Source organism: Lepidothrix coronata, unplaced genomic scaffold (genome assembly GCF_001604755.1).
Source record: "Lepidothrix coronata isolate B3197 unplaced genomic scaffold, Lepidothrix_coronata-1.0 Scaffold164, whole genome shotgun sequence".
NCBI lineage: Eukaryota > Metazoa > Chordata > Aves > Passeriformes > Pipridae > Lepidothrix > Lepidothrix coronata.
This window is the reverse complement of record NW_016690344.1, coordinates 2,102,389-2,119,612: the sequence shown is the minus strand read 5'-3', so window position 1 is coordinate 2,119,612 and position 17,224 is coordinate 2,102,389. Positions and strand designations below refer to the sequence as shown.

The 17,224-nt window shown below is 51.0% G+C and overlaps 1 protein-coding gene across 3 annotated transcripts in view; it reads left to right on the top strand.

The window, feature by feature from the left end:
* The window catches only part of LTBP2 (latent transforming growth factor beta binding protein 2), a 71,346-nt gene that overhangs the window by 39,589 nt on the left and 14,533 nt on the right, over window positions 1-17,224 (top strand). For 2 of the 3 annotated variants that reach the window (XM_017829462.1, XM_017829463.1), the window contains exons 9-18: window positions 6,594-6,668; window positions 10,456-10,578; window positions 11,044-11,208; window positions 12,031-12,261; window positions 12,803-12,825; window positions 14,565-14,604; window positions 15,009-15,104; window positions 16,179-16,304; window positions 16,488-16,616; window positions 17,023-17,142. In XM_017829462.1, coding sequence (XP_017684951.1) covers window positions 6,594-6,668; window positions 10,456-10,578; window positions 11,044-11,208; window positions 12,031-12,261; window positions 12,803-12,825; window positions 14,565-14,604; window positions 15,009-15,104; window positions 16,179-16,304; window positions 16,488-16,616; window positions 17,023-17,142 — 1,128 coding nt within the window. The remainder of the gene's footprint in view (window positions 1-6,593; window positions 6,669-10,455; window positions 10,579-11,043; window positions 11,209-12,030; window positions 12,262-12,802; window positions 12,826-14,564; window positions 14,605-15,008; window positions 15,105-16,178; window positions 16,305-16,487; window positions 16,617-17,022; window positions 17,143-17,224) is intronic. The other variant, XM_017829464.1, reaches the window with a different exon arrangement.

Sequence of the window (17,224 nt, the reverse complement as noted above, 5' to 3'; positions counted from 1 at the left end):
ACTTAAGAAATGGCTCCTAGTTACCAGCAGGGCCCACTTTCACAGCTCAACACATGCCTTGTGTCCCAGCGGCAGTTGAAACTCAAGGCAAGTTGTCACTGCTGGTCTTCATTGAATGGACAGATGCTTGTCTGGCTTTTTTTTTCAGATTAATTTCATGGATGTATGAAAAATGTATCCCTGTGGGTCTTCTGTATTCCTCTGCCACAAGAAAATCCCATTTTCAGTCCCCCTGGCTTTGGGTGATAAAAGTTCCTCATTGGAGACCTAATGGCTCTTGCTGGATTTTGTTAGGAATTCAGGCTAGTTGAAGGGGCCGTTTTCATCCCGTTTTAATCATGTGCAGGTATCTTCCTCCTTCAGCTACCTCTGATTGACTGCCCCATAACCAGCCCCCCATGCAGGAGACCACACAATGCAAGTGCAGGGAGTTGTAAGGCAGACACTTGATGGAGGCAGCCTAAGAGAGCCCAGCTGCTGTGGAGTGGGAAGCCCAGGTGGATGGCATGCCTTTCTTTGGCATGCTGTCTTCACACACAAGATATCTGTCCCCAGAGCGGAGTCAGGGAAACAGTCCTTTCTCAGTGATCTTACTTCTTTAACAGAGCCACTGAGCACTGTTACCTCTCATTGCCTTGTGCCTTGTCTGCCGGGGCTTCCAGTTCCACGCCAGCATGAAGGCATCACTCCACATACTTCCTGCCTGTAGACTACATCCGATGCTCACATTCCTTCTGTCTTCTGGTCTTGCTGACCTGTGTTGTGCTCACTCAGTCACTGGGCTGTAGTTCAGTGTCTCGTGCACAGAGATAACATGTCCAGGGGATGTTTCCAGCTTTCTTAGCACTGTGATCTTCAGAGAGAACTCCTTGCTCTTGTGTGTCCCGGGGAGGCGTGCACCAGAGCAGACTTGACAGCACTGGGAATTTAATTACAGCAACTAGAGACAGAAATGGCAGAAGCTAGTTCAGTGTAAACACTTACAAATGTACAGAAGTGCAGCCAGGCAAGAGCTAGACAAATGGGGAACTTGTTTGGATTGACTGTCTGCCCGAGACAGTGATTGTTAGTAGAGTCTGGATTCGTCCAGATGTCTCCATCGTCTGCAGCTTTCATGTTTGGTACATGTTTTTGTGTGGAAAGATATCAGAGAAGAAGAAGAATAGGAGGCAGGCTTCTGTCTGAGCAAACTTACCATGACCAATCCTCACTATTTTTTGTGTTTTGCTCAGCATCAGAAAAGCCAAGGCACTCAAATGCTTTGTTGCATCCTAATGGGACCATGTTAAAAGCTGAGTTCAAAATTGAGGGTTGACCTGGCCAGGGGTCTCTGTAGTGAGTGTTACTTTAGTCTCAGAGATTTCCTTAGGCCCTGCTCAGGCTGTGTGGTTTGCTGCTGGGGAGGGTGTATGCTGTTCAGTCTCTTTAGAGAAGTGGGTACAGAGATGGATGTTCAAGCAGGCTATAGTAGAAGTGTCTGGGAGTTCCTGTTGCTCATGCAAGTGACAGATGAAGATAGGAACCCCAGAATATGTCAGAGACAGCCTTGGGAGAAGGGGGAGAACCAAGAGCTTGCTCCTTGAGCTGTTGGAGCAAAGGCTGTCATCCGACCCATGAAAGAAAGAGATGAGCCAGAGGCAAGGCCCTGGAGGGTGGCAGGACACCTGCATGCTGTCATGAGGCTGCAGTCCTTCAGCTGTGGTTAGAGCTGGCTGGATGAAATGTGTTGTGTTGCAAGATAGAATAAATCAGATGGAGACATCCAATGACCCTCACACGGCTTTATTTCTTGGAGGAAGCAGTGGAGCACACACTGAAAGGCTAGAACAGAATGATAGGAGCAAATGGGAGCTGAAAAGTAAAACTTGGAGAAGGGTGATAGTAGGAAAGGGGAATTGGAGGCTGAGGAAGCAGCTGAAGTAGAGACACTTGGATGTGGCTGGAAGGAAGCTCAGGGACCAGCAGGGTGTTTAAGCAGTGCTGGTGAGAAACCTGCACTGAAGCAAAATCCTGTCCTGTGGCAAGGTCAGGATGTGGGGCTAGTAGCAGGCACACTGCTGGGCAGAGCTACTCCTGCTTGCCTGCCAGACCATGCATTATTTTGGGGTATACAGTGGTCTGTGGAGAAGAATATGTTGGAACAAGGATAAGAGATGGTCCATGGAAACTAAACCCAGCAAGATGAGAGCTGCAGGTCGACAGACCCTGTGGCAGGTGTGGATTTGGACACTGGTGTCCCTGAAGGCTTGGCCCTTCTCAGGCACATGGGGATAAAGGAAACTAGTAGCAGAGAGTTCTGCCCAGAGGGGTTCACAGTCCTGCTCTTCTACCTCCTCCCTGACCGTGAGACTATACACCTCGGCAACCAGCAGCACTGCAAGAGAAGCCCAAACCAGTGATGAACACTGTCTCCAGTACTGCCCAAAAGCTACAAGTCTCACCTTTCTCTTCAGGTTTGGGAGACTTTCTGGGTGCAGGAGTGAACCTGTATCTTCCAGGTCCTGATTTTTCAGTGCCCCTGGCCCCCTGTTTCCAGCTACAGTCAGTCAGCATGGGCTGGGCTGTGCACCCACTGGTGTTGCTCAGTGCAGATCTTCCTGCACTGCTTTCTCTCTTCCTGCTTATGGGTTTTAACTGCATTAAGAAACAAGTCTTTGAAGGCTATTGTTTTGTTTTTATTCCCACTCCTCGTGTTTTTTCAAGTTTTTTGTCCTGGAGAAAAGTTTGAATTTCACTGGAAAGTTGGATCTTGCAATGTCTGGCTTGGCATCCGCAGCACACCCCAAACAGACCTCCCACTGTGAGAGGGGTGGCAGCTTAACCATGGAGCTGTCATCATCAGAAATACCGAGTGGCTCTGCAAGCTGCACGCTCCCCTGCGCTGTGCCTGCAGGCATTGAAACAGCCACAGGAAGCCCCTTGAAAATCAACCCCTTGGTCTGCTCCTGTGAACAGGCTGGGGAGGATACAGGGAAAAAACCGTGGAAATATGGGAAGGAGGCTATGGAGGGGGTTGGTTTTGCCACTGTTACCATGTACCACAGGGAGTCTGTCCAGGACAGTAAAGAAGGCCTGGAGATGGCAAAAGAAGTTGAAACTTCTGCAAGGTTGTGCCAGTCCCACAGAGAGCAATGCTTAACCTGGGAAAGCACAGCATTTTCAGGACTGCCTTGTTCTGCACAGTGCTTGTTTTGCTCATCATTCATGTGTAGCATTGTGGTATCAGCATACAGCAGCACGTTGTTGCAACAGTGGGGGTTTTTAGGTACAGAGGTATCTTGTCCCAGCTGGAAGCCACTGTGGGAGCGGAATGAGGATCTCTCTGTTGAAACATCGAAAGGCAATTAGGAATTACCAGAATCTTTTTCCTTCAAGCATCTTTTTCACTTTGAAGATCTTTACTGACCACGAGTAGAACTAGAGGGCTTAGTTTTGTATTGCAAATGACTTTAGTATGATAGATGGAAAGAGTTGAAAAAAATGGGCTAGCTTTCAGCAGCCGGGCATTTCCTCACTTCTCATCTGACTACAGGTTTGCCTCTTCCCCTTTTAACAAAGTGATATTGGCTGGACTAATGAATGTATTATCTCATCCTACAAACATTGGCTCGCTTCACTCTGTTGTGGTTACCACCACTAGTAGAAGTTTTCCACTGCACCATCACCCTGAGCTTCTTTAAACAGTGTTTGGGGAGCCTGGACTCTGGGGTAAAACGTTTTCTCCTGGGAAATGATGCAAAACTAGCCTAGCTGCTTGAAGGTCATCCGGCTAGGCTACAAAATCCCTCTGCTCAATTTCCATGCATTCGTTTCCCTCCTATTATGCTCTGCTTGAGTATTTTTCTAGCTGGGAACAAAGGTGCTGGTGGAAGTCCTGGGCTGTAGATGCTTCATGCTCACCTCCTTCCTGAGTTTGTGAGCATGTTGCATGCACGTTCCTTTGTGCAAGCCTGGCCCTGACAGAGATGCCCAGTGCCTGCAGAGCTTGCAGAAAGTATCAGTGGGTGGTAGAAGAGCTGGAGGGAGCAATGAGGAGAATGGAGAGGCAGTCCCTATGTGCAAGTACCTGGGGAGCACATTGCTTTGGTACAGCACCCACAGGGCTGAAGTACCCCGGAGGCAAGGCTCTGAAATCACCTTCAATCACCAATCAATGACCTTCAATCAGAAACCAGGGTTCCCTGCCCTCAGCAAGCCTGAAGTCCCTCTGCCTGACAGATGCAGCTCAGCTGCTCCATCCCTAGCCTCAGGCTCTGGGAGAACCCTTCCTGGAGAGAGTGTAGACAGACAGACAGATACAGGAGGCTGGGACCCCCATCTCTGAATGTTGACAGATTTCTATCCTCTCTGATCATCAGATCAGCTTTTTCCCTTTGCTGGGTTCCAGAGGAATAGCCTCCTAAGTCAGTCTGTCACTCCTGCCAATTGCATGAGAGAAGGTTGGATGTTGATCCCCTTTTCAGGAAACTCAAGTGTCCTAGGTTGTTTCTTTCAGGCAGTTTTAGCCATCTCTAGTGTAGTTTAGTAACATCAGAGCTTGTGGAAGGAAATGGTCCTCCACTCAAGAAACCAAGTACAGAGCTGAGAGTTAATAGCTTACACCCTCCTGTAGCCACACCCTGTCTTCCCTTGTGGCCAGGTCCTGACAGAAAGAGAGCAGCCTCCATCCACTACTTGAGAAATGTCTTAGTTTCCCTTGGTACAGAGAGATCTGCTCACATTGCATTCCAGTTATTCTTTGCAGGGAACATGGGTTTCTTTGCAAAGTTAAGGCATTTGTCCGTAGCTTCACAAGTGATTTGCTGAAGTAGTAAGTTGCAGGTTTCTGCAAACTGGAGTCATATGAGTGCTGAGGTGGCACAGACCTGCACACTCACCCACCCTCCACTGGCATTTTCTCCCTTGATCTCTTCCTGGCAGCATCTGGTGGAGGGATGCTGCAGTATCTGTTTCTCCGCAAAGGCTTTTCGGAGAGGGAGCACAGCTCTGACACATGTCATCACTGTTTGATCTCCAGCATGCTTGGCTTCCTCTCAGAGAGCTCACACATAACAATGCTGCTTCATTTGAGCATCTGTTATCACACTGTGCTGAGGTTGGCAGATGCTTCCAAGCACAGTTAATGCCTGTCGGCAGCCTCGAGCCCACAGGCTGTGGTGTGTGAGTACCTGGAATCCCACCAGGGTGCTGAACTTGGAGCCCATAAGCCAGAGGTTGCTTTTACCTTCCCAGAAGGCTAGAAATGTGCCCAGCGATTCCCAGTATCGCCAGTAGCTCCTTTGTCCCTAACATCCAGATATTTGTTAGCTTACAGTTCATGATTGAACTGTTAAAGGGGATAAATAGATTTTTTTTGGTCTTTGTCATTCGTTCAGTCCCTAAGGGTCAATCTGCATACAGAGAACCTTGTAGCTTCATTTAATATACCTGAGGAACCCAGGCTTTCTATTCTTCTTCCTGGTACAGGCTGGTAATAGCTTGTTCTCACATCTTTTATTTCCTAAGTGCCTTTATCCTAGGAGGCTGGTCCCTAACTTTTGCCTTTCAAGTACTGTCCTAGAATGGCTTTAAATTGCTTTATAAGGTTCAAGTGTCAAGGACAAAGAGTTATGGACATACCTGTTCTCTGCCCCCAGAGTGTTGTTTGTGTACTTAAACTTTGCAGGCTCTTACCAACCATTTCCTGCTGTAAGGATGGTCTCAATTTGCCCCTGGTTCTTGAAAGCTGCAATGCATTAGGAATCTGCCAGACCCTCAGTATGACTGTTGCCATGGAGGCCTTTCCACGTATGACACCAGGGAGTGAGCTACTGATGCTGGGCAGGAGGAATTAAGAGTGGTGGGAATACAAAGGGACAGTCACTTAGCAGTTGCATGCACGTCTTGTTCCCAAGTGTAAGATCCGGAAAACTAAGAAGAAACCCCACCCTGGGAAAATCCCAACCTTAGGCAGGGCACCCTTCTTCCTACCCCACCCCATGCTTACTCACTTCCCAACTCATCCACTCCTGGACTCACTTTTCCTTGCTCCAAAGTACAGTGCCTAAATTTTACTTCCTTGGAATTTATGGGTCACATTTTACTTGCCTTTAAAAATTTTGGAGAGATTTAATTGTGTGTGTTATAGGCCATTTTGAAACCCACAAAACTATTTTAAGCAGCAATTTGAATTTTTCTTTGACAAGAGGGATTGGGGCAGGAAATCACATGCAGCAGAAAAAGGGGAAAATATAATAAACAGGCCATGAGCTAATATTTCAGCAGCTTCTCAATGACCTCAGCCATTCCTTTCACTCTGATCCTCCTTGTCATATGCCACCTGGCTACCGGGCTGACCTAGAAGTAGCTGAAGTGAGGCAGTGATAGATATAAAGTAGAGGCAGCACCTCTGGGTCAACAGGTTGGCACTTGTCAAGTAGCATAAGACACTGCATGAGAAATGTGGCTGCTCCCACCTTTCCCTCTGCCCTGGGAGTCATCAGAGGCAGACCTAGGGGGGACTTTTTCCCCTCTGCAAGGAGGGCAGAGAGAAGGGAGGATGCTGGTGGCTGGCTCTACTGCCAATGTCCCACACTGTTTGCTTTTCTTCCCAGCACGCCCTGTGATTGAGAATGGGCAGGTGGAATGTCCCCAGGGATACAAGAGGCTGAACCAGAGCCACTGCCAAGGTAAGGATGCTGCTTTCATCTCTCTCTCTCCTTCCCACATCCCCTGTCAGAGTTGTAATTATCTACACAAGTAAAATACAATTATCTAACTCCCCAATATAGATCTGCAAAAATGTGGCTTGTAAAAATCTCTGTCCTTTCGTCAGGAGTGAAAGAAAATCAGGTATCACTGGATTACATGACTCAGCTGATAAACACAGTCAGCACATAGCTGCGCCAGCACAAAAAAACTCACCTGTTAAGCCCTACTACCGCAGTAAGGACTCGTGTTTGTGCTCTGCTAAGTATGAGTGTAAAAACACTTCTTCTGTGGTCTGAAGCAACAGAAATTCTCTTGCCTAAAAATATTTGTGAAGGTTTTCAGCTTGTCCAGTTGTTCATTTACAAGTGGGTGAGTGCCATAAAAGCAATTCTTTCTATTCTGAGTGTGTCACTAGTCCATGCTGCAAGGCTGCCTTGCCTGCCCCATGCTGCCAGGATTGATCCGTTTCTCCCTTCCATGGTCCCTCAGTTCCATATGAGGAAGGCACCATCTTTCCGCTTCGCTCTCTGGTTCATGTTTATTTGGCATCTCTTGGATCCGCACTGCTTGTGTTTTTCCATGCTCTGACTGAAGAATAATTTTGTGGTTCTCTTCTTGTGATTCGTGATAAACTGAGAGGTGTCATCTCGCAAATGCAGCAGGGAGCCAGGTCCCTGGCTGTGCAAACCCAGGGCTGGCAATCCAGTGACTCATCTCTTTTAGCTGGGACTTTCCATCATGCTTACTTAATTAATGATTCAACCTCCCCACATTGTCCTAGGGGAGAACTTTCGACAACACAACAACATCTGTTCTCCTTGGTGCTCAGATCTCATCCCTTTATGTGGCCACAGACAGTGCTACATGTGTTATGAGGAGCTACTAGGAGACATCAAATTGGAGGAGCAGAGCAGCTGGAGAGACTCGTGTCAGCAAGCAGAGACCTGAAGTGCCTGCTCTGGATTTGTGCCCCTTCTGGAGAAGGGAGAAGCTCAGAGGAGCAGAGGGAGATGGCAGTGTAGATTTGGGTAGGAAGATGTTTTTCTACTGGAAAAAGCATGAACCGGGAATTCGTGCCTCTGTGTGCTCCTTCGTAAGCTGGGCTAGATAAGTACTGTTCTGCAGACACTACTGCCTCCAGGATTTCTCCTGTCTCTGCTGTTGCAGTGGGATGTCTGTCAGGAAGCCCAGTACCTCACTTCAGGGCCCAGAGGGAGCATTTGGGCTGATAGATGTAGGAGAGGCTACACAGGCCTTTTGCCAGGACAGGTAGGAGGGGAGACTACCTGGCTTTGCAGGCTGTTGTCAAAGTACTGTTGACTGGAGGGTGGCCCTGGCAGAAGCCCACTTTCATCTGTTCAGTATGGACAGAGAGAGTTGTCTTTGGTGCCTTCCAGCAGAGGAACAAATGGTTCATCTCTGCAGGATCTTCTTTCCTTTCCTTTTCTTGCTGCATCCCATTGGGCAGGAACAAGGCTGCAAGGAGTCTGAGTTGAGAGTGCCTGGCAGATCCAGCCAGGGAACCTCTCAGTGCTGCTGGAACCAGCAGGAAGAATGGAACTGGAAGGGATAATGTGGACCACACACTGGCACCTCGGTGTCCATACATCCATATGTCCTTGGAGTCCATATATGTATTTGGTGTCTGTTGCTGACTGGGGTCCTTTCTGCTCACCAAGTACCAGGGTAAACCAGCCTGAACCTTTCCACCACAGGCTGCCTGACTCGGTATGACTGTTTCTGAGGAACACTGGCTTGTGCAGGGTGGGAAGAAGCAGCTGAAAGAGCATACAGATCTCACTTTGGGGTCCCTGAGGCCTCTTCTTGTGGGCTAGCCCTGGCCCTGGCATGCTGCAGGGGGTAGGAGTGTGTAGCTCTGAGCGCACCTGACTGCTTCTGTTCCCAGTGGGAACTTCCACTGTGGGTGGGTCCTTTGCTGACAGCAGAATAGATGGGGTTAGACTAAGGCTGGGATGTGGCCTTGTTTTGAATTAAGCCTATAAAGCCTAGCCCTTGGTGCTTGTTTGTTTTGTGCGCTCATTACTCCAATCCCTTCAAAAGCCCTTTGCTTATATGGAGACAAGTGCTTTGTCCAGTTGGTGCGTTGAAACAACATAACACTCTGACCATGCTGGGGAGTGACAAGGATGAGCTGTGAGGCTCCTCTGGAGAGCCCTAGTGTCTTCTCTGAGTGGAGTTCCCAGCTTATTTGGGGTCTGGCCACTGGTTGTTCTCAGGAACTCTGTCCTGTGCTTGGTACAGAGCAGGAAACCACTGCATTGTGCAGCCAAATCCTACTCCTCCCTGGCCTGCTGCAGATTCCTGTAGCGTTGATACTTCTCATTGACTTAGCTTCTGGCTTGGTCTTCTTGGCCCTTATATATCTCAAACGTGTATGGGGCAGCTGGTGGGATGAATGAGGGAGTTTAAGAGCACAGGACTGAGGAGGACTTCTCAGGCCAGTAAGTCTGAACTTCAGCTGTCATTGCTGGCTGAGACATCCCCTTTCCACCAAGCAGTGATGCTTTGACTCTGAGGAATAAGGTAGTGCTGGGAAAGCTGTTCCTGTGTCTTCCACCCCTTCCATCTTCAGACAGTCTCTAGAGCACCACTGTGTGCTCTCAGGGCACCTGAGGTCACCAGGGCCTTGTTCACTGCCATTGGGACTGCCCTGTGTCTTTGGAAAATGTTTGGCATGATGCTGCCTAGCATCACGTCTTGGCAGCTCACAGCTGTCCTGTGAGCAGTGAGTGTGCCCAGGTCCCTCTCACTGCCTCCTCCCACCTCTTAGCTTGTAGTATGTGTTCCTGTGGTTTGTCCCAGAGTGGTGTTGAGGTTGATCCCACTCCTGCCACTCTGTGCTCTCGTTCAACTCTTCCTGCACTGCTTGTGCCTCCTCACACAGCACAGGTCATCAGCATTTTACTTTTCTGGGCCAGGCTGTTTAGTGAAGATTTAATGCTACATCAGTTCATGAGGAGGGCTTCCTCTTCACTCTCCACCTGAAAATTGCCCTCAGCTCCCATTTATGTACCTTTTGACAATCTCTGTCTTCTCTGGCTTAACTCATACGTTCCTACACGTGCTGAAGGAAAGTCTTTATTGCAGGCCAAATGAGTGAGCCTAATGGTGTTTCCCTGGGATAAACCCACCTTCCTTCCCAAAGACTGTGTCTGATGCATGCTGAATCAGGGTCAGTGGCAGAGCTTGAGGCAGGTCTTGAGCTTGGCGACTTCCTACTTGCTCAACCTGTTCCTAGAAGAAGATGCAGTGAGCCACAGCCTAGCCAACATCTTTCTCCCTCTGGATGGGATCAGTCACTGCTCTCCCTGCGTGCTGGCACCGAGTTTCTTAACAAGGACCATCCATGGATGATGGCTCCATACAAGGAGGACCAGAAATCAGGAGAAAGAATAGGACTCATCATTCCTGGCTTGCAAACAACAGCCATGATGGCTGTACAAATGACCCTAACAGGGTGGTTCACCGTAGGGGCCACGTATGTTTTCCACAAGGACCATGAAGCAGAGCAGTCATCTACAAGCCATTCCTGCAGCTGCAGTGAGCAAGCTCTGCACTGCAGATGTGGGACTACTGTCACCACAGAGGTCCCCACCATGCTGTTTGGTGCAGAGGCTGCCTTAGACACCAGCCCAGCTGAGACCCTTTTGGTCTGCAGCACCTGAATGGGAGGCACTGCTTAGGGAGGGGGTTTAGTTCACCCTCAGCTTCCTCACATCTCACAAAGCTCTCTCCTCTCCACAGATATCAACGAGTGCTTGATGCAGGGCCTGTGCAAAGATGCCGAGTGTGTGAACACCCGTGGCAGCTTTCGTTGCACCTGCAAGCCTGGCACCATGCTAGACCCATCCCGTAGCCATTGCATCTGTAAGTGCTCCAGGGAGCTCATCAGTTTGGGAAGGGACTCGAGCGGGAAACCATGGCTGAGTGGATGCTGCAGTGTGCTTCACATCTGCAAATGTAGTTGAGTTGTGCTGTTCTGCACTTGTGTGCAGAATGGGTACCAATCTTGCATTATCCTTCTCTATGGACTTCACATGGTCCCTGCAGTGGCTGGAGGGAATGTGCCTGTGGTGTGGTAGCAGAGGACACAGCCTCCTGGGATGAGAGAACTCCCACAAGAGCTGGATTTACTTGGGGCTGACACTGCTGGGTGAAAGGCCTGATGGCTGATGGCCAGGGGGTGTTCTGGAGAGAAGTCAGGGCAGCCCTCGAGCAGGATGGGAGGCACAGGCAGAGAAAGGGGCAGGAGGGAGAGGTGTGTCCCCCCCATTCTTTCTTTGGAGAGCACAGAGCTTAACCTCTGGCACTGACACTGCTGTTGTGTTTCAGCGGACAAAGCAGTGTCGATGGAGCAGGGGCTGTGTTACCGCTCAGCAGCCGGAGGCGTGTGCACCCTTCCCCTCTCCCACCGCATCACCCAGCAGATCTGCTGCTGCAGCCGTGTCGGCAAGGGCTGGGGGGAGAACTGCGAGGAATGCCCTATGCCTGGCTCAGGTGAGACGTGCCTGCATTGGCTTTGCCTCCTTTGGTTAGACTGCGGTCTGGGTTTGCCTGAACACAGACAGCTGCAGGACCCAGAGCTGAGCAGTGCAAATGCTGTCCTGTGAGATGGGTACAGCAGCCCAGGAGGCAGACCTGATAATACTGGGAAGATACAGAAATTCCTGATGGAAAACCACTCCAGAGGGAGTGGCTGTGCCAGAGGGAGAGCACAGCCATGTCTGTGCCTAGCTTTATTCGACAGCTCTTTTCTCTCATACATCTACTGGGAAGAAAGCCAAGTGAAGATGAGTTCGGTTTATCTCAGCATGAAGTCAAGTGGAGGATAAAGCACCAAAATCCTCAAGGATCAGAAAAATTTTCAGGTGGTTTGTGCAGAATATCTTGAGTGACGTGCAAAGCGCTCAGCCTAGAGGTACCCTGGGTTCACTTTTATCTTCTCCCTTGCTCAGCTTGGACCTTCCTGTGGCATGATCCCTTCCTAGAAGTACTTACCATGGGAAGATATTTAGTTTTTGGGGTCTGGGAATGCCTATTAGAAACCCACCCTGCTCTGTGAGCACATTGCTTCTGCTTGAAGTATCCACCCACTGCAGTCCAGATGTGTTTCAGTAAGGATTTAACCCTTAGAAATTGCAGAAAATGATAGGATAGGGGAAACTGGCACCTGCATTCACATACATGCCTGTCCATTTTCACTCCTTTATTCCACTGTGCCACTATCATGTCTGGGTGTGGTAAGCCACGTGATCCCTACCATAATCTCTTCCTTCTAACCTCTGACCTCTAAAGTTTTGATTTTATTTTCCTTTACAGAGGCCTTCAAGGAGATTTGCCCAGCAGGACATGGCTACACCTACTCCAGCTCTGATATCCGACTGTCAATGAGGAAGGCAGAGGCTGAAGAGCTGCCCTTCAGCTTGGAAGAGCAAGGGGAAAACAGCAACTGGACTTTAGATTGGACAGCAAGGAGACAGCAACTGCAGGACAGCCTGCGTGGGAGCATCGTGGAGGCATTCCCCTACCCTGGCACCTCAGCAAGACAGGGTAGTGTGAGGTCTACTGCTTAAACAGCTCCATCTGGGCCTTTAGCAAGGGTTGAAAAATTCTCAGGTCCTGTCATAGACTACGGATGGACTTCTGGTTGATAAAGACTTTCTATATCTATATGACTATAGCATTCCTAAGGCATAAGGCACCGTGTCTTCAAGCCTTTGGAGAGAAGGTTGAGTGTTTCAGACTCCTGCAACTGCATCTTTGCAGTTGGTGCTGAGTGGCCAGGCTGCCTCCACTAGGACCTCAGGTCTGCATGGCAAGCCCCGCACTCCAGTCCCTGGGCTTTTGTCCAGCTCAGCTGGAAGGCAATGTGGCCAAATGCTTGTGATGGTACTTGCTGGAGCGGAAGCTCCTGGGTTCTACCCAGTGCCAGGAGTCCAGGTGTGTTGGCTTTGGGAACAAGGCCTTGTGGAGGAGCATGAGGGACTGAATGGCAGGGTCATAGAGGTGGGGTGAAGTTAGGACAGCCAGGGTTTGAGGAAGACACCTATCTGCCTTGTCTCTACTTACCATGCACTCTTTCCCTTTCCAGGTGAAATTTCTCCTGCCATGCAGGTGAGTAAGGTATGTCTTGCTACACTTGGGTGCATCCAATGGTAGCTTGATGGGCAGGAAGCGGAGTGTCATAAAAATAAACCGAGAGAGGGTAGAACTAGATTAGATATTAGGAAGAAATTCATTTACTGTGAGGATGGTGAGATGCTGGAACAGGGTGCCCAGAGAAGTGGTGGATGCCCCATCCCTGGAAGTTTTCAAGACAAAATTGGATGAGGCTTTGAGCAACCTGATCTAGTGGGAGGTGTCCCTGCTCATGGCGGGGGCATGGAACTAGGTGGTCCTTAAAGTTCCTTTCAACCCAAACTGTTCTATGATTCTATTCCTGCTCACGTTCTTTTACTGTTCGACCAGGCAGGTGTGTGAGTTAAACATGACTGTAGCCAGTTCTGCACTGCATATCACAGGGTTTGAAGCTCTAGACAGGAGAGTTTATCCATGATGGACTCGGTCCTAAAGAGCAAAAGGGTGAATTACAGAAAGGATCTAGCCCACTATAAAAGGACACCGAGAAGAATTTCGCTTTGAAATTCTAGTCTGTGCTGCAAATTCAAGTTTGCCCTGCTTTCACTGGCTTCCATGAATATCAGCTGTACTTACACAGCTGAGGTGTGGGCACTCACTCCCTGCTGTCAGCCTGGCCTGGCTGTAGGGCTGATAGGGTAGCAGGATAAGGGGAACCGCTGTAGTCTGCTGGGACATGCTCCTCTCATTGAGCCCAGTGTTGTGCTCAAGCCCAGCTCACAGGCAGGTCTCCCTGTGCTGGGGTGGGTGCAGCAGAAACATCAGGGGAGCAGTCGGGGCAGGAGTCTCTTGCACTGGCTTGTCTGTATTCACCCTGTCTGATGGGAGCAGCCTGGGGACTGATTTTCTGCCAGCCTCTTCTAGAACTGGGTTTCTTTATTGTGAGTTGCACTTAAAAAATGTGTGCTTCTTGATCCCTGCTGTCAGTAGAGGTTCAGCCATATCTCTCTTGAGCATCTCTGTGCCCTCTTGCTATAGCAGCTCATCCCTCAGAACATACTTTTAGCCCCTATGAAAGAGAGCATAGCGCTGCCATTGTTGCTGCTTCATAGACATGAAGTGACTTGCCCATGTGCATGTGAGAAATCTCAAGACAGAGCAAAAATTTGAACCAAAACTTCCAAATGTGAAACAGAGTTAGTCTGGAATTTATGTTGCTCAGCTGCTGGTTTTGTTCATCCATTGTGGAAAGCTCCTTGGAGCAGAGACTCAGGTTGTGCTCCAGCATTTCCTTAGTCAGCCATAGGTTTGCCAGGAGGGGATGCTGAGAAAAAGCTTCTAGCACCAAGCACCTTTCTAGTAGGCAGCACTCTTGAGGCAGGCAGAAGTAGCAGCTGTCCTCAGCAGCAGCTGTCCTCAGCACCCCAGAGCTGCCAGTGACAGTGACAGTATTTACCATGCCTGGATGACCTTCTTGGCCACCTTGGGGAGGTGCCTACCTGGTAGCAGTGCCTTGGGTCTCACCTGTATAGTTTGCTGGCTTGGCCTCTCTGTGGGCAGCCCCCCAGGCATGGCCTGGAGCTGTATTTTGCCCAGGATGATGTGCTCAGGACAGAGTGGCCCTGCCAGCTGCACCTAGCTGTGATGCTTCTCCTCCCAGGATGGTCTCTTAGGGAACAAGAGGAGCCAGGAGGTGTGTGGGAAAATGTCTCAGGGATGCTGCATCCCTGTTTCATGCATGAGAATTGAGGCAGTCCTATATTTCTGTCCCTCAGGGCACTGCTGATGCCACTGCAGAGCCTGACACACACAGAGGTGAGTACCAGGCTGGCGGGAGGGCAGGGTGCTTGTTGGGAAGAGAACAGGGCAGTGAGAAGGGAGGAGAGTGGAGAGATGGGAGCTGCCTCCTCTGCATAGAAGCCCCCAGTGGGCAGGATGGGCTCCTGGCTGGGCTGGCTGTGTGGCAGTGCAGAGAACCCCTATCACACTGGGGTGGCTGATGTGGGGCTGTAGGAATGTGGGGAGGTGATGAATATCCTGCAAGGTGGAGGAGACTGTGTTAAATAATAAGGTGATACTGTTGCTGCAACCACCCTGCATCCCCTTCCCGTGAGCTTTTTTGGGGCTATGGTTGCAGGGCCACCCAGCACAGGTGAACCTTGGGCATGCACCTCTGCTTGTGATCAGGGGTTTGCCTCACCTCTCTTCTCCTTCCACAGCAGAGGAAGAGGAGTTCTGGCATGGCCCTCCCCAGCCTGGCCCCATCACCACCTGGGATGCTGCTGCTCCAACACAGGTGCCAGCACAGGGCTCAGGTGTGTGTGTCCACCACTCTTGGGCATTTCCTGCCTCTCTTTGCCTGGTACTACAGGGAAATGATGTCCTAAGCTCTGCCCAGGGGCCCTCTCCCTTCACCAGTCTGCTTGTCTTCCTATACCCCCCGCCCTTGAATTCCCAAAGAAGAGTCCCTGCCCTACCATCCTGGGGTGTTGTCCCAGCCTGGTCTCACCTGCTGCCAGGCGGGGAAAGCTGGCCGGCCATGGGGAGACAAAAGAGTGATCCTGTATGGGAAGTAAGGTGTTTGGCTCTCTGAGCCCTTCCCTGCCTGCAGCTCCCTTGCCCGCGCAGCAGTGGCTGCCGAGCGGGGATGGATCACGCGCCCGCTCGGGTGGCTTTGGCCCCTTGCCCCCCGTGGCGTGCGCTGACTCATCGGGAAGGGGGAGCACACGGGGAGGCATGTGGCTCCCGGGGCGGCTTGTTTACTGCGCCGGAAACAAGGGCGCTGTTGTTCCACGGTTGCTCAAGTGTCTGGGAGTGTGGCCCCTGCCCTGCGCCGGGGGCTGGAGCACCTTGGGGAGCAGGCCTGGCGGAGGCACCTTGCTGAGGAATGCATCTTCCTCAATAGCCTTTTGTTTGGGGTTGGGCTACCCCCCCAGCCCTGGCTGGCTCGATTCCGAAGGGTGTGTGGTGCCCCGCTCCCCTCCCACTACCGTCCGTGCTCTGCTTAGCAGGGTGATGCAGGGGAGGAGGGCTCTGCTGTCACCCCAAAAGGAGCCCCATCACAGGTGCCAGGCTCTGCTGCCAAGGCATGGGGCTGCAGGCTTCCTCACCATCCTTATCTGGGGCCAAGGTACAGGTGTGCAGTACAGGGGACTGGTCATCCCAGCTGGGCTCAGCCCGGAGTATCTGTAGGAGGTGGTAGGGTCTACTGTGTCTCCTGTGCAGCCCTGCGGGTGCAGGCTGCCTGAAGAAGCAGATGAGCAGGCTCAGCATTGCTCTCCAAGAAGGGGGAAAAGCAGGCTCCTGGCATAGTACTGGGGACAAAAAGCAGACACTGAACTCTGTGCACTTTTTGGTGCTGCCCCCAACTCCATGCTCTCTCCTCCCAGGGGTCAGTGGCTGTGCCTCTTCGCCCCGCTCCTGTGGAGCTGGTACTTGTGTTCTCACTCCAGAGGGATACAGCTGTTTGTGCCACCCTGGCTACACCTTGGACCCCAGCCGCCTCCACTGCATTGGTAGGTTGTCACCTGTTCTGCCTGCTGGGCCTCAACAGACTATTCAGTCCTTCAGGCTCTTGAGGGAAGGTTTTCTGGCAGCTCTGCTGAGCCCCTGCCCACCTGGTGCACTGCAGGGCTGGCAGGGGGCTGGCAGTCAGCTGAAGTGGTGACTGCCTGTCTTCCTTCCCTGCCTGGGCACAGATGAAGATGAGTGTCTGAAAGACTCTTGTGCTGGAAGAGGTCGCTGCATCAATAGTGTGGGCTCCTATTTCTGCCTTTGTTACTCTGGGTACACCCTGGTTGTCTCTGAGGGCAAGCAGAGCTGTAAAGGTAAGTGGTGTCCACCTGGCACAAGGCTGCCACCTCCCCAGAGCTTCTCTGTTCTCTCACGCTCTGTCATGAATGTGCACACACATATGTGTGCACACAAAAATGCCCACCTGCACACCCTCCCTTCCCACAGCTGTCCATGGACAGCTTGATCCATGGGGATTACCTTCTCCTGCTTGCTCAGGGACAGGACCTTGCCCATGATGATCTGGGCAGGAGTCTGTGATGCCAACTCTGATCACTGCTTTGTGGCAAGGAAGTGCTAGGGCAGATGAGGGATGGAGGAGAGTCCTGGCACTGGTCCCTTGGGTAGAGCCATATGCAGGTGGAGCAGGTCCTCACTTGCACCCAGCCTTCCTGAGGTTGGAGGGGGAAGACTCAGGGCTGTCTCCCTGTCTATTGCCAGACCGAGATGAATGTGAGCAGCCTTCTATCTGCCGAGGACATCGATGCATCAACACCCCTGGTTCCTACCACTGCCAGTGCAAGGAGGGCTTTGCCATGAACCCCAGAGGACAGTGTGAAGGTGAAGCTTGCTGCCCCCTGTTCCCCGCCCCTCCAACCCACCCTCTGCATGAACACCTCATTTCCTCATCACTCGGTGCCTC